The sequence below is a fragment of the Nelumbo nucifera genome, chromosome 2 (assembly GCF_055504915.1).
Source record: "Nelumbo nucifera cultivar China Antique chromosome 2, China Antique-T2T, whole genome shotgun sequence".
Classification (NCBI taxonomy): Eukaryota; Viridiplantae; Streptophyta; class Magnoliopsida; order Proteales; family Nelumbonaceae; genus Nelumbo; species Nelumbo nucifera.
Window position 1 is genome coordinate 34,074,479 of NC_142650.1, and position 15,144 is coordinate 34,089,622.

The window sequence follows — 15,144 nt, forward strand, 5'->3', positions numbered from 1 at the left end:
CTGAGCAGGATGTTTCCTCTGCACTAATTGCTATAAAGCTTTTTATTTTTGCCGATTTAGGCTTGACATCAGCCCAAGTTTGGCAAGACAGATTCAGGCCAAAGTGTAATTCCTTTAATTTAGAAAGCAGCCATTTTCATACTAAAGCATGCTTGAGGTTAGGTTTGTATCCATTCCATCCATCCCAAGACCCAAGATAGCCTTGCACTTTATTGAGTTGGATATTAGATAATTATGCAAACCAGAGGTTGAAGACTGCTATTCATGGAGTTCTGGGGCCTATCACCTAATGCATGCTAAATGACTTTGGAAGTGTTGTATGATCGGGATTATTATTGGAGCAGTTGATCGTTGTGTGAATGTTATTTGCACAGGTTTTCTGGAAGAATCCCCTCAACGAGAGGGGAAAATGTGGCATATGCAAAAGAGATGTTGAATCTGCACTGTCAGGTCATCTGTCAAGCTAAAAACTTTCGATTTTGCCATACGACCACATTTTTCATGCTGAGTGTTTATAGCGTCACTCCTATTCCTTGCACCCTTGTCGATACCTCCCAAATGACTGTCCACTCATTCCCACATTTGCTTGCACTTTTTTACTTTTATCAGGGATGTGCATAAGCTGTAGATCCAGATACCAGGAATGAGGAATCTCTCTTAATCAACTGAAATTGATTAAGCTTATAGAGAAAGAAAGCTTATACAGAAATGTTTCTACTCTGCTAGAGTTAGTGTAGAAATCTAGTGTCTGATCCTAGCCATTTGTCATGTAAACAAGGCAATAACCATTTGTCATAAAAATCTATTATTAAAAAGGGCATTTTTGCCCCATTCAAGTGTTGGCAATTTCCCCCCTAAATGAAAAAGTTATTTACCCATCTAGGAGATGGGTTTCACTTGCCCGGGTAAGTGATACCCAGAAAAATAAATTTTCCTTGATCCCCACATAAATATGAAAAAAGAATATGGGATTCTTGGTCATTGGGAACCAAAATCCCATTGACCAACTTTCCCCTCTCAAAATCTGAAAAAAGAAGCCGCTTTGGTAATAATTGAAATCCTTAGGCTGAACCAATTTTCCCTCCTGGTGGATAAACCGCAGGTTCAACCATTTCGGTTGACCTATGATGTCATACCCGATGATGTGAAATGGGCTGAAGTTGAACGGGTTAGTGTAACCGTTCGGACCGATAGGTTGTTGACTAATAAACAAATTTTTGCAATTTAACGGGGTGTAACCGATGATGAATTGCTGGAGAGGGGAGGAATAGATGAAGGCACTAAGCCACTAATATTGATTAGAAAACTACTGGTACTAGTAAATTTGTTGAATGGCCAACCACAGAAAAGTTGGGATAAGGCTTACAGTTGGGTAAATTTGTTACATACATCCTAGTGCACGACGCTGTAAATTGTAATTCGTTCTACGGATATTTCAGATATCTGTTGATATATGTTTGTGCCTCAATTTGGCAAAAACATTTCAACTTTTCAAGGAAATAATTACTTGCATCATTTATAACAGCGATGTAAACAACAAATGGAATTTTCAGACAGTTGGATTTAGAGTGACAGTTCGAAGGTTTGATTCACAGAGGTTACAATTGGAACACTGATTTATCATACATGCCAATGCAGGAACAAAGCTAGATAAAACTACAAGCCTACGACCAACCACAACCTCCTTGAAGAGGAAGAATCAGGATTCATCATCAAACTAAATTTCAGAATCCCAAAACAACAAACAGCATGCATATATGCTAATGCAGGGGAACTTTTTTACATGACGAAGTTCAGTCCAGGAAGGAGTCGATGAACATTATCTAGCTTGATTTTCTTCATCCTCTGAGATGTGGAACAAAAACTGTGGTAGAGATGCGATGCGGGGGAGATTAAGTAGTAGCAGATCACCAACCGAATCCTTCCTTGACATGGTCGACTGCTGCTTGGAGCCAGGGACATCAGTGGACTCTCCTTTACCCCCTGCTATTTCGCCCAGAACCTTGTTCTCACTTGTAGAGTTGGCGGAAATAGTTTGACCATCTTTTCCATCATCAGGTCCGCTATTAATCTGATTGTTTTGAATTGTGGCAGGATCCTTCTGTAGCAGACAGCAAAAAGAATTCACTCTAGACATGAGGGATTGAGAATTAACTCTCGCGTGGGACTGCTCATCAGAGACCGATGCAAACTGCGAGTCACTAAGTAGATATTGTGTAATCTCCTCGAGCACATCCCTGTTCTGCAATCCTTCACTGGAGAAAAGCGGGTTGCCAGATGTCATCTGTTCAGATATACAATTCCCAATGTGGTTCACCAGGTCACTCATGGACATGGATGGATGAAGTCCCGGCACTTTAATCTGATCCCACTGAATCAGTCCCTTCGATTCTTCAGATTCATTGCTTCCATTTTCTTCGATTGCACGGGCATCCATCACTAACATGGCATAAGAAAGGCAAATTAGAGAATGAAATGCTGTGAAACATTGGCATCTGTAAACTACTGAAAATTCCAACTCATGATCTTGAATACTTTGGGAGGAAAATGCCACCATTGCATCATAAATTTAGACAGACACACTGTTCTATACTTTTTTTTGATCAATCACTGTTCTATACATTCATGAAGTCAAAGCTACGCCACGTTATGCTTATTCATACCAATGAGGTCTCTCTCTGTCGTAAGTTCAGACTCCTATTAACAGATTTTCTTGGGACCCTAGATAAGGCCGAAAAGAATCATATATTAAGAGGAATTAGCAGAATAGGTCTCTCCAACATGCAATTAAGGCCCCTAAAGCTGTTCTCAGCAATATTCTGTTTGGTATTGGCATACTACCTAAAACGTTCAAATGAAGTATTTATATTCAATGTAATACCAACCCATTATACATTCATACTGACTCTATCCAATTTAAAAATAAATATTTTTGGATGATTGGTTCATTATTATACATGGATTAACATACAGATGCAGGTCTAATGGTTCTAAAAGCATAGAACCACAAAAAACAAACCTTTGTTTTAGAAATAAGGTTCATGGTTTATGGGTATTTGATGGTGTATATCTATCTTTGCTGGTATGCAATGCACCAGAATATATCTCTAACTGCCGTCTAGGATGCCAACTAAGAGCAAGGTCATTGGACTGTTTCTTCAAATGGGCAGCTGCTGGAGGAAACGTCTAGAAACATATTAACTGTAGCTAGCTGTTAGAGGGAGGGAACCCAAGCACATATATACCCCACAACAGCATCCCATTCTACCGATGTGGGATACCTCACATTAACATCCCATACTACCAACATGGGACAAATGGATCGTAACATTCCATCACGCTCTGAAGTCCCGGCACCCACACAGCTGGCTTTGCACTAGTCCAACTAGTCTTGGCCGAACACTGCAATACCGATGTAACCACCTGCACCGCACGATTGCAACTGAGAGGCATAGTGTAGGCTCTGATACCATTTGTTATGTGCCTTAGGAGAACTCACCCCTAAAAGCTAGCTGTTAGAGGGAGGTAACCCAAGCACATATATACCCCACAACAGCATCCCATTCTACCGATGTGAGATACCTCACATTAGCATCCCATACTACCAACATGGGACAAATGGATTGTAACAGCTTCAACCAAACAGAAATCGAGGTTTAAACTCAAAACACCTAGGTTGGTGCTGATGTGGCAGTGTTTCAAGTACAAACAGCCACCGTACCAAATATTGCCTAAGCCAACATCTCAAAATAACGATGAAAAATTAGTTTTCTAGAACTACCACATTTTGAATATGAAGGATCAAGAGGCCATTTGCTAACAGCTGAAGTGACTGAACCAAAAAGCATATTGCTTTGAATAAGTTTTTAATTCTCTGTAACTAATCTTTTCTTCTTTCTAGTTTCCATTTATTACAGCACATATTATTCAAATTTATCTCTTTATATTATACCCTGTCCAGCTTAGTTGCCGAATTCTGGTTTCTGCATGCACCATGAAAATGCAGCCCCAACTTGGTGCAGAACTTCACATGAAGCCATGTTGGAATCCCAACTGCTGCCTATTTCCATCATCACCATAGTTTCCAACCTATGTCTATCTCCAAACCTTCTTTGTTGTTGCTCAAGTTGTTAATCAACTTGGTACAACATCAGAACAGTTTGTCATCAATTAGGGTAAGAGATTTTGCATACTTGATCACAAAAATAATTATGTTAATTGCCACAACAGTGTTTTCTGTAGTTATATATCCATGAAGATAGCTGGGACCAACATTGAGCAACTGCCTTTTTTATTTTCCAGGGAGATGGAAAGCCCCACATGATCCTGGATTTTCTAGAATAATACTTTTGCTTGTGACCATGTGCTTGAAATGAATAAGGAAAATACACATGTTATGAAATTATTCACTAGATACTAATGTTATGAAAGTTCCACCAATGCTTACAAAAAAGAAATAGCACAATTCTAAGAATCCATGGTTTATTAACAGAGAAAGAAATTACGAATATAAAGATAAAAGCCAACCGCTTTTCTTATTTAGAAAGAAAAATTCTTCAAAGATGTCTAAAAAATATTTAGCCTCATGTTTCCCACATATGGAAAAAAGATCCACGAGTGTACCTGAACTAGGGGAAGGTGTTTCCCGGGACAAATGTTCTGGTGTCCTAGCAACAGTATCCCATGGTTCACTCTTTATAGAAGATGAATGAGCAGCAGATGGGGTCGGTGTGTCCTGGAGAGAAGATAACTGGGGTGCATAGTCACTGCTCATAGCATCTGGGCCCTCAAAAACAGAACCTCTTGGCTCAAAATATGGATTCTCTAACACTATCTCTGGTTGTTGACTTAGCAAATTCAGGCGAGGATCACACTGGATAAGCTTTTCAAAATGCTTGCTTAACAAGCCTTGTGGGCACTGCAGAAAATGTCGCCTGCAACCATGAAAAGTAAATAAATTCAATACCTGCAACAACATGAGAATCAAAAGCCCAAATGCCTAGCAAACATTACAATCATATATGACAAGTAATATCAATGAACCCTGTGCCATGTAGGGTAATTAAATTTTGTATGCAAAGAAACCTCCAATGGAGAATTGTTGTAGGCCACCAGGACTGAGAAACAAACAATTTTCAGCTATAAAAATGACCAGAAGTTATCAAATTAAGGAGCAAAGTGGACAGATATCAGATGCATGAGTATGCAGGGTTGAATCTGATAGAGGTCAATTTATGCAGAAAAAAATTGCTATAGGTCAGTATCCAGCCCACCACTGCCAAGACCCCAGACAGCTGGGATGAAGATTGGATCATGACCCTTTAGTAAAGAAGCATAGGAACACAATGATTTAAACAAGACAAATTAGTAAGATGAAAAGAAAAACGATAAATAAAGGCATAGTGATCTCCCCCATCACTTGTTTTTCTTTCATGAACAGAAATTTGATCATCTTCACTGACAAGGAAAAGGGAAGATATCCAATAAACAAGATTCCTTCCTTGACAGCACCAAGAAAGAGAAGAAAATCCAACTCACTGACCAACCAAAACAAAGGCACTACCATAACAATACACCCCTTAGAAAAATACCTTCTGGTTAATCAGACCAACCATCACATCTACACAACTCAACCATGTCCCAGAGTTCTGCTTTACCCAAAAAAGACAACTGCAGTAAAAGAAATGAAGAGAAAAGCATCTAACCAATCAACTGAATCCCATTAGTAAATGACAATTGATTTCCAATAGATAGCCTATTGACTCCAAACGCTTTTTATTTACAATAATTTGTTTGTATGGTGTGAAAAGTCACTTTTCTATACTCATACTTTTTTCTCTTCTAAGATCCTTGCTTCCAATTCTTTCAATATGCACCAACAAAGAAATAGAGCATCATGGAATCCTTCCCTTGGAAATTAAATCTAGACAAATCCCAAGCAAGGCCACAGTCCTCTCCTTTACTGTACCAAGCACCAACACAGGAGACCCCTCAAAATGTCTATGAGCTTCTTTCTATGTGACAATATTTTTCTTTCCCCTCAGACCCCTTCCTTCGGAAAATGTTTATTTCTTCTTCCAAAACCAAGAAGATAACATAGGGAAAAAGGGCACAGTTATTGGGAAAGCAATGCAATAATCATAGGGTCTTAGAAGGATTATCTCTAAGAACCATAATGACGGTACTTATTCCAAACCAAGAAGATAACAGAGGGGAAAAAGGACAAAGCAATGCAAACACTGTAAGGTCTTATGAGGATTATCCATAAGAAACATACTGATGGAATCCATATTGTATTCCATTTTAAGATTAACTATAAATATTCTCCCAACACTTCTAATTTTAGATAAAAATATTGATGGAGGGGATACTTATCCATTCAACATCTTCTTTATATATAAAAGAGAAACTTAAGATTCATCAAAAAAATAAATAAAAGAGCAACTTAAGGAGGAAAATAAATCCTCGCCAAAATTCTGAAATCCTTTGGTTAAATGGCTACAAGGAACAAAAGCATCATCAATCTTCCATAGAAGATAGAACTCCAAAACATTTTCTTTGGCTCCATCGTTCTCGAAGATAAAGAGATCCAGGAGAGAACCCTTAAACTACCTTCCAAATTTTCCCCTTCTTTGTTTCATCTAGTTGAGTCTTTACTGCTCACCTTACTTTGAAGACTTCTTCAATCTCAACAGCAGAAAATGATAACATCGACAGTGTTGCCCTCACCAAAAACAGGCAACATACCATCCACTAGGAAACAAATAAAAGCAAAAGGGAGGATAGCCACAACTCTTCAATACACATGGGAAAAAGGATGATAAAACAAGTAATTAAGAAAGTGATGTCAACATGGAAACCACACTCCCATCTAGACAATGTAATTATCAGTGCTTAAAAGTAAGAAACACAACTAAAGCATAAGGGGCTACTAGCACCAGAGGCACAAGATCAAGGGGTATAATGTGCACCTAAGCAAGTGAAGCACCACTTATTTTGAAAAAGAAAGCAATAGAGAAAAAGTTAACAGAGAAGAATATATAAACCAAAATTCTAAGAGAAACAAAATATTTCATAAAGGATATTAACTGAATTGGTTAGAGTATATGTTATTAACACCAACATAATGGATAAAACTAGGGAGACTAAATTGTTTAAACTCTAGGCATCATGGGTACAGCCCACAATACAGCAACTTACAATATCAAACATCAAATTCAATTTTAGTTCATCAAAACACACTAACAAACCAGGTGAAGCACGTGAACCTAAATTGTTAAGAATAATAAATGACACTTCAGTTAAATAAAGAATAGCGATAAGCAACTACTGTAAAATGGAGCTGAACAATCTAGAAGAAAGGCCATAAGAATACTGCTCCCAAGACTTTCTGGTTTCTGCTCAAAGACATTCAAGAAAATTCCGTTTTGTTATACCTGTGAATGCTTGCCTGTCCACCCGTAAAGTCTGAAGTTGCTTGCCACAAAGTGTGTTTTCTCGGTTGTGGATTGGTCTCTCTAAAGAAAAGAGGTTGTCTGGCCAGCTAAAAATAAACAAAAATAATGCTTTCAACAACTCGAATAAAGAATACAAGCACCAAGAGAAACATAACAAGAGCGGAAAAATACCACTATATCTAAGGTCGCAGGCCCGTTATCAGGGCAGTTTGCCTTCAAAGCCACGATATCAGACCATTGGATTTCTATTTTACTCTTGAGGCCACCTTCAAGAACCTCCCACACGAGCTTATGCTTGGCAAAGTAACACTTCGCCACTAGATCACCTTCATATCTGGATGCGTACTGCCATATAGGATTTCAATTAATCTCGTGTTATACATGCAAGCGCAAAAAAAGTACGCCCAGTTTAACTACTAAATACCAATACCAAATATATTTGTAGATACCTCCCAGGTCCCAATTCTGAGAAGCGATGCAGGGAAGTTCGAAGCCTTCAGCTTATCAGTAGCCCCCGAAACTGCGCCCTTAGAGTCCTTCCTTTTACCTAATTCAACATTTTCACCATGTCCACCTCCTAATGTATAAGCATTACTCTGAGAAAGCTTCATTTGAATTAAATCCAACAACGACGGGCTCTTCTTCAGCCGCAGACCCAACGGACTAGGCTCATCAAGTGGATTATATTGCGATGGTGGGATTGGATATGTGCTGCTTTCTGAGCTCCATTGCTGCAACAAACAACCGAAGAAAGAGGGCAAATCAACTTATATAGAAAACCAGATCTGCTATTACAAAAAACCAGCATTTAATTTTAAAACTACTGAAAAGTCCCGATACAAAACCACCCAAAATAAACAACAACAACATCCAATTTCATTAGAAACTGCAATACATGAACAAGGTTAAACGGTATCATTGCACAAAAACCATAAAATCTCAAGGGAAAAACAACACCCTTAAACGGTATGCACGTAAACAACAACCTTAAATTTCAAAATTCAAATAGTAAGAAGAAAAAAAGCGGAGAAAAAGCACTCTAGCTTTCCCTTTCAAAATCAATCAGACGCTAATCTCAAAATAGAACCCCAGAACAATGATTAAAGCAAGCACAGACAATCAAACCTGCTGACGAGGAGGAGAGATCTTAGGCTTCTTCTCGACAGGACCATGTTCTTCATCTAGCGGGTCCTCGATTTCCAACTTCACCGGCAACTTATTCCGACACGGCGGCTCAGATTCCGGTCGGATACTGCCAGATTTCATCAACTGAACCATCAATTTTCCAACCACCACAAAGACAGAAAAATCAAGCAGCCAGAACCACCAGATCTATCCAAGCCCTAAAGTAGGATCTAAAACACAGAAACCCCAACGATGCACTTTCAATTTCCCTGCCAGATCTGATTCCACATCTCGAAACCCTACCAACCTTAACAAACCAAGATACACCTCTCCGCTTTGACGATTCCAGCCGTTCCTAATCAAGGGATCGGAGATTCTGAAAACCCTACAAAGCTTTTTCTTCTGAATTGCACATGGCGAAATGACGGGAACTAGAGAAATCTTTAAACGGAGTCAGTGGCGACCGCGAACCTTCACCGCAGGCACGTGCCGAAGGTACCCATTGCACGTGCGATACAACGAATATGGCGGAATTTCCGAAGCGGGGAGATACTGAGAACCTGTCTGTCTCCTGTACTTGTCCATATTTAAATTACAAGAACACCCTTATGACCAGAGATTCATATCCATCGTCACGAGGGTAATATCGTGAATCAGCATATTTTAAAGAGAGAACTTGTCTGTGGGATTTTCGAGCTCTGGACTTGTGGCACGTGCGTACGGACACGTTTTAGGGAAATGGATATATGTAGGGCCAGTTTCCTGAACCTTCTTGAATGCTTTGATTGTGAGTTGCGTTCTCTGTTTTTCGGCGGCTTGTGCGGACGGTTTAAGGTGGACACGTGGCAAGATAAGGAGGAGATACTTGTCAGGCCTAGCTGTACGACACGTAGGACTTCCATGTGGAATCCAATTTGCTCTGTGGATTAAGTTGTAAACCAACACGCTTTTTTATTAGCTTTTTTCTCACTAGTGGCCTAGTGGGAGAGGGATAAGGTATTGCTTAATTTAGGGAAGATTGGTGGTCCAACCGTGCGCATCCAAGGGTCAGTCTGGACTCTGGATTCAAGATTCGATTGCGTTTTTGACTGGAATGAAATACGGAATACGTTTCTCATTGCTAGGGTCAAACTTTGAAAAGTCAATATCATGGGTTACAACGACCCTTATTAACAATACCTGAGGTTTGGTAATTGCAATTATTTCCGAAGGAAGCATGTAAAGGTAAATGTCTAAAATACCCATTCATCTATTTTCTTTTGACCAAAATGTTTATTTTTTAAATTTTCTCTATATATAAATCACTAGCTCAAACCCTTTCGATCTTTTTTTCAAAATTGATTTATTTTTTGATGCGACGCAATCTGACTGCTCCTAGGTGGAGATGATTTGGCTTCCAGTAAACAACGGAGCTGGCTGATCTGCACAGAGAGAATCAGAGAACTTGGGGGTGCTTACCTGGCAAGGTCGCTCCAATGCTTAAGTCAGTAATGTGCGAGCTGAAGATAGTTTAGAAAGCAAGATAGCTAGTAAGTAGTGATTACGCGTACCTTTTTCCCTCGAAGGGTTGGAGTCTTTATATATTGGAGTCCTCGCGGGTTTTTCGGAGTGGTTCCGGGATTCTTGTCGTGATGAGGCCCATATCTATATTAGTAGGAGATAACGCTACCAGTCGATAAGGCTTATCGCTTCCGCCCGATTCGGACAAGGGAGATAAGGCTGGCAGTTACGAGGTGTGATCCCGTAAAGCGTGGAATCTAGTGGCGGTATCTTCGGGGGTAACATGCAGAGGTCGGTCAATATTACCCAAACTAGTGCCCCTTGGGTCCGTCCTGGTACGAATGCCGATGTGTCTTATAACCGAGGTGATCTTCATGCAATCGTGCCCCGAAGTGAACTTGTCCTGAAGTGGACTTGCTTCCGAGGTGGACTTGCCCTGAGGTGGTTCGGTTATTTGAGCTCGGTCCGTCATAGACTTGGGTACGTCGAGATGAGCTGTTGTCTTGTCAATTAGATCGTGTCCACGTGTCCCCCTATTATTACGTAAGGCCAAATCACCCTACATCAATTGCCCCCCACTCCCCGAGCCAGGGGTCCTGACCCGGTGCGGGGAGTTCATGACGAGCCAAGTGGATTTGGTCCGAGGTCCGGTCAGTTAGTCAGATGAATCATGGGTTGGACTTGTTCGCTCACCCGGCTCAACCAGGAAAACCTAGGTCGCGTCTGGTTTACGCGCGGACGTCACATGATTTATAAACTCCGCAGACGTAAAAAAATGCGCTAAACCGATTTTACCCTCAGGGGTCACGCAACCGGTTTTCCTAAGAGCCATTGGATTGCTTCGATCTCGACCGTTGGTTCTTGGACATAGTGGTTATAAATAGGGGGTCCGCGACTCACTTTTTTCGCCACAAATTCTGCAATTGAGCTCTCCCGAGGTCGCGTTAGAGTCTTCTAGCTCGGTTTTCTTTCTATTTTCCACTTCGTTCTTTGTTTCCGGTGAGTCCCCATTCCTTAGCTTTTTCCTGCTTTCTGATTATGTCGAGTTCTAGCATAGATAGGCTTGTAGATAGTGTTAGCGAGGTGGAGGGCGTTGTTGTTCTTGCCGGGGAAGTCCGCCCACGGCAGGGTGCCTCCCCTCACCGGTCTTTAGAGGGAACCTCTGACCCTGAAGTTGAGCCATCTCGGCTCAGGGAGACTGAAGCCCAGGAAGAGGGCCCCAACTCCTTCCCGAGGCCGGAAACTCGATGACTTCGGGCCTTCCAAACTGTCTTCAAATAAACTAATGTACTTAGTGTCCCACTATTGTCACCCTGATAGCTTAGTTTTCAGCGTATCCTTAGGTTAGTACCCTTGGGCTCATGATCACAATGAGCTCGCTATTTTTGAGGAGCAACACACGACAGGACTACGTTTCCCACTCCACCCTTTCCTGATAGAAGTAGTTAAATTTTACAACATCACCATTGACCAGCTTCATCCGAACTCTATTTGGAATATCGTTGGCACTATTTCTTTGTTCCACTCCTACGGCCGACCCCTAACCCTGGACGTCTTTAGCTCGATCTGTGCGATCAAGCAAAACTCGGCCTATCTGCGCGGGGATGTCAAACAGAGTTATTATATCTCTCCCGGGCCCAGATTCAAGATCTTGCACAGCTGCCCGAACAAGGTCCCGGCTTGGAAAAGGCGATACTTCATCGCTCGTAACCCGGAAGGGTGGTCTTTTCCAACCCACTGGAGGGTGGCTACTTAGGACCCCAGGGTGAGCTTGGACGGAGAGACCAGAGCAGTGATCAATTCATGTCCTACAAAACTTTACTTACATAGTAGATGGGTCGTTGGACCCGATCTACTTCTTTTATCAGTACCAAGCTGACTACCTCGTCACTCGCGGAGAGGTAGAGCTTCAAAATATCTACCTCCTCGGGTCGGGTTAAAACCAGGATATTGGTTAGGTATTTTTTGAGCTCGTCAAAGGCGAGCTGACACTCTTCGGTCCATTCAAAGTCTTTGCTCTTTTTAATTGCCTTAAAGAAAGGCAGGCAGCGATATGCCGATTTAGACATGAAGCGGCTTAGAGCGGCTATACGACCATTCAACCTCTGAACCTCCTTCAATTTACGAAGCGGTCTCATATCTAGGATGGCCTTGATTTTGTCGGGGTTGGCTTTGATGCCACGTCGGTTAACGATGTAACCCAGGAATTTACCCGAGGTGACACCGAAGACGCATTTGTTAGGGTTTAATTTCATGTTAAATTTGCGCAAAATTTCAAAATACAATGTAAATCTTTTATTAAATCATTTGAAAACTGAGTTTTGACGACCATGTCGTCTACATAACATTCTACTTTTTTGCCGATCAACAGCTCAAAGAGTCGGTTTACATGTCTTTGGAATGTTGCCCCGACATTTTTTAGTTCAAAGGGCATGATCTTGTAACAGTACAGGCCTAGCTCGGTTATGAAGGCCGTTTTTTCTTCATTAGTAGGGTTCATCCTGATCTGGTTGTAGCCCGAGTATGCATCCAGAAAGCACAACAACTTGTGCCCTAAGGTCGCGTCTACCAGACAGTCGATCTTGGGAAGTGGGAAGTAGTACTTTGGGCAAGCTCGATTCAGGTCAGTATAGTCGATGCACATGCGCCATTTACCGTTGGCGTTTTTTACCAGAACGGGGTTAGCCACCCAGCTCGGGTAATGGACCTCCCTGATGAAATCGGCTGCGAGAAGCTTCCCGACTTCCTCATCGACTACTCTCCAACGCTTCGGGGCTAGGTTGCTTTTCTTCTGTCTAACGGGCCTAACTACAGGATCAGTGTTCAACTTGTGAGTTATTATTTTAGGGTCTATGCCGGGCATCTCCGCCGCGGACCATGCAAACACATTTAAATTTTGAAGTAAGAAGCTTACCAGCTGAGAACGCAAAGGCTCCTCAATCGATGCGCCGATTTGGAGAGTCCTGGCTGGATCTTCTACCGAAGCGGGTATAAGGAACGTCTCTTCTATCGGTGAAGCTCGCTCCTCAGTGTACTCCGTAGGTCGTTCTAGTTTGAGGTTGTCTTCTACCTTAGCTTTCCCTTTGAGGGCGACGACATAGCACTTGCGAGACTCGAGCTGGTCACCTCGTGCTACCCCTACTTCGAAGTCTGTAGGGAACTTCATGGACAAATGATAGGTGGACACCACTACGCGAAGAGCGTGGGTGATAGGCCGACCTATTATGGCATTGTACAGGGAGGGAGTTGCGACTACTAGGAAAGTGTGGTCGAACCTCGCAATACTAGGCCACGTACCGACCTCTACAAGTAATGTAACTCGTCGCAGGGGCCTGACTTCCTCTCCGCTGAAGCCTACTAAGAGAGTGTTCGCGGGCTTGCTATCGCTTTCCTGGAGCTGCAGCTTGTCGAATGCGTCCTTGAACAATATATCTGCTGAGTTGTCTGAGTCAATCAGGACGCGCTTCACTTCGAAATCATTGATCCTTATTTTTATGACGAGCGCGCCATCGTGGGGGTACTGGATTCCGTGTGTGTCATCTTCGGTGAAGAATTAGGGGCTCTTCTAACCTTGGCCGCGGCTGATGTGCAGCCCGCGATAATCGAACCGCCGATGATCATGTGAATTATCCCTCAAACCGGTCTTTCTTCGGGCAGCTGTTTCTGTGGCTGCTCGCTTTGCCTGTTGCTGGATTCGGGACCATCTCTACCTTGCTCCCCTGCCGATCTGTTTGGTTTTTATTTTCTTTTAATACAAAGTTCTTGAGATATCCGCGACGGATGAGTTCCTCGATTTCGTCGCAGAGATTTTTACAAGTCTCGGTGCTATGATCGTAGTCTCGTTTGAAGTGGCAGTATACATTTCTATTCCTAGTATTCGGATCCCCTCTCATCCAAGGTGGCCACTTCACATAAGAAGCGTCCTTGATCGCCATAAGGATCTCTACTCGCTTCGCGTTCAAGGGCGTGTAGTTTGTTCTTTCAATTGGAGGAGTTCGAAAATGTTGATCCGGTTACTTCCTCCTCTAGTTGGTTCATCATTCTTCTGCTTATTATCCCCGTTGGTTGAGGCTTCACCTTCTCTCTTCCTCTTCTCTGGTGGATTCTCGCTTTTCTAGTTCATCTCTTCTTCTGTTCCGATGAATTGGTCAGTGAGCTTGAGGAACTCAGTAACATCTTTGGGCTTGTTTGCAACCACGTGCCACTTGAACTCTTTGTGGGTGATACCTCTTTTTGTAGCTGTGAGTCTCACAGCAGGATCCAAGTCGGGGATCTGCAGGCATGCGTTGTTAAAACATTTGATGTAGCTCCAAATTGATTCTCCCTCCCTCTGTACTATGCCGAGGAGGCTTTCCTGGGACCTCGAGCACCTCTTGCTAGTGATGAAGTACGAGGTGAAGATCTGCACAAACTGCGCCCAATTCTTAATTGTCCCGGGCGCGAGGTTTCTATACCATGTGCGAGCTACTCCTTTAAAGGTTTTGGAGAAAGCAACGCACATGCAGGGTTCATCAGCCCCAGCTAGGTGCATCTGTGATTTAAATGAATCTACGTGGTCATTCGGGTCTAACGACTAGTTGTACTTGTCCAGGGTAGGTACCTTAAAATCTTTGGGCATTGGGACAGCTAGGAGCTCGGGGGATAGAGGAGACGACATGGAAAGGAGTGGGGTGGTCTTCACTGTTCCCGAGCTCGCCTCTTCTTTGCCTTTGGGCTGTTTGGGCTGACTTTGGACTGCAGCTCAGCAAGCCTTGCAACGTCGCTTCTGTTGCTTCTTCATTGGCTCCGCATTAGTGCTACTGGCTTCTGTATTGTCAGGCATGGTTCTAGCTGGGAACTATTCGGATTGCTGGCGGCGGCTGCTGTGGACTGAGGGGCCTTGTCTAGAGTCCACGACCAGGATCCCGAACTGATTTTCTACAAGTGGAACCTCGAACTACGAAGGCCGAGGTGAAGCGGCTCTGGTGGGCTGGGTGTCCCATGACCTATTCACTTGCTTGTGATGCGGGAGGAATAACCTGTCTCTCCCTCCTACCGCGGGATGAGACTTGGCTCCCGATAG

General features: G+C 42.6%; 1 protein-coding gene across 1 annotated transcript; it reads right to left on the reverse strand.

Annotated features, from left to right (window-relative positions):
* Positions 1 to 1,530: 1,530 nt before the first annotated feature.
* On the reverse strand, positions 1,531 to 9,001 carry LOC104603232 (ATP-dependent DNA helicase). Its single transcript, XM_010267208.3, has 6 exons — positions 8,583 to 9,001; positions 7,907 to 8,188; positions 7,629 to 7,802; positions 7,437 to 7,543; positions 4,624 to 4,934; positions 1,531 to 2,439 (listed from the first exon to the last, which is right to left on the reverse strand). The coding sequence occupies exons 1-6, from the start codon at positions 8,733 to 8,735 to the stop codon at positions 1,820 to 1,822; spliced, it is 1,647 nt and encodes a 548-aa protein (XP_010265510.1). The 5' UTR covers positions 8,736 to 9,001; the 3' UTR covers positions 1,531 to 1,819.
* Between the last annotated feature and the right edge of the window lie 6,143 nt (positions 9,002 to 15,144).

Bases quoted from the DNA above. Each gene is read 5' to 3' on its own strand.
- LOC104603232 (XM_010267208.3), bottom strand. From the start codon at position 8,735: ATGGTTCAGTTGATGAAATCTGGCAGTATCCGACCGGAATCTGAGCCG. The intron at 8,189-8,582 runs GTTTGATTGTCT...TGTTTGTTGCAG, and splicing joins TCTCTCCTCCTCGTCAGCAG to CAATGGAGCTCAGAAAGCAG. The intron at 2,440-4,623 runs GTACACTCGTGG...ATGCCATGTTAG, and splicing joins AACACCTTCCCCTAGTTCAG to TGATGGATGCCCGTGCAATC.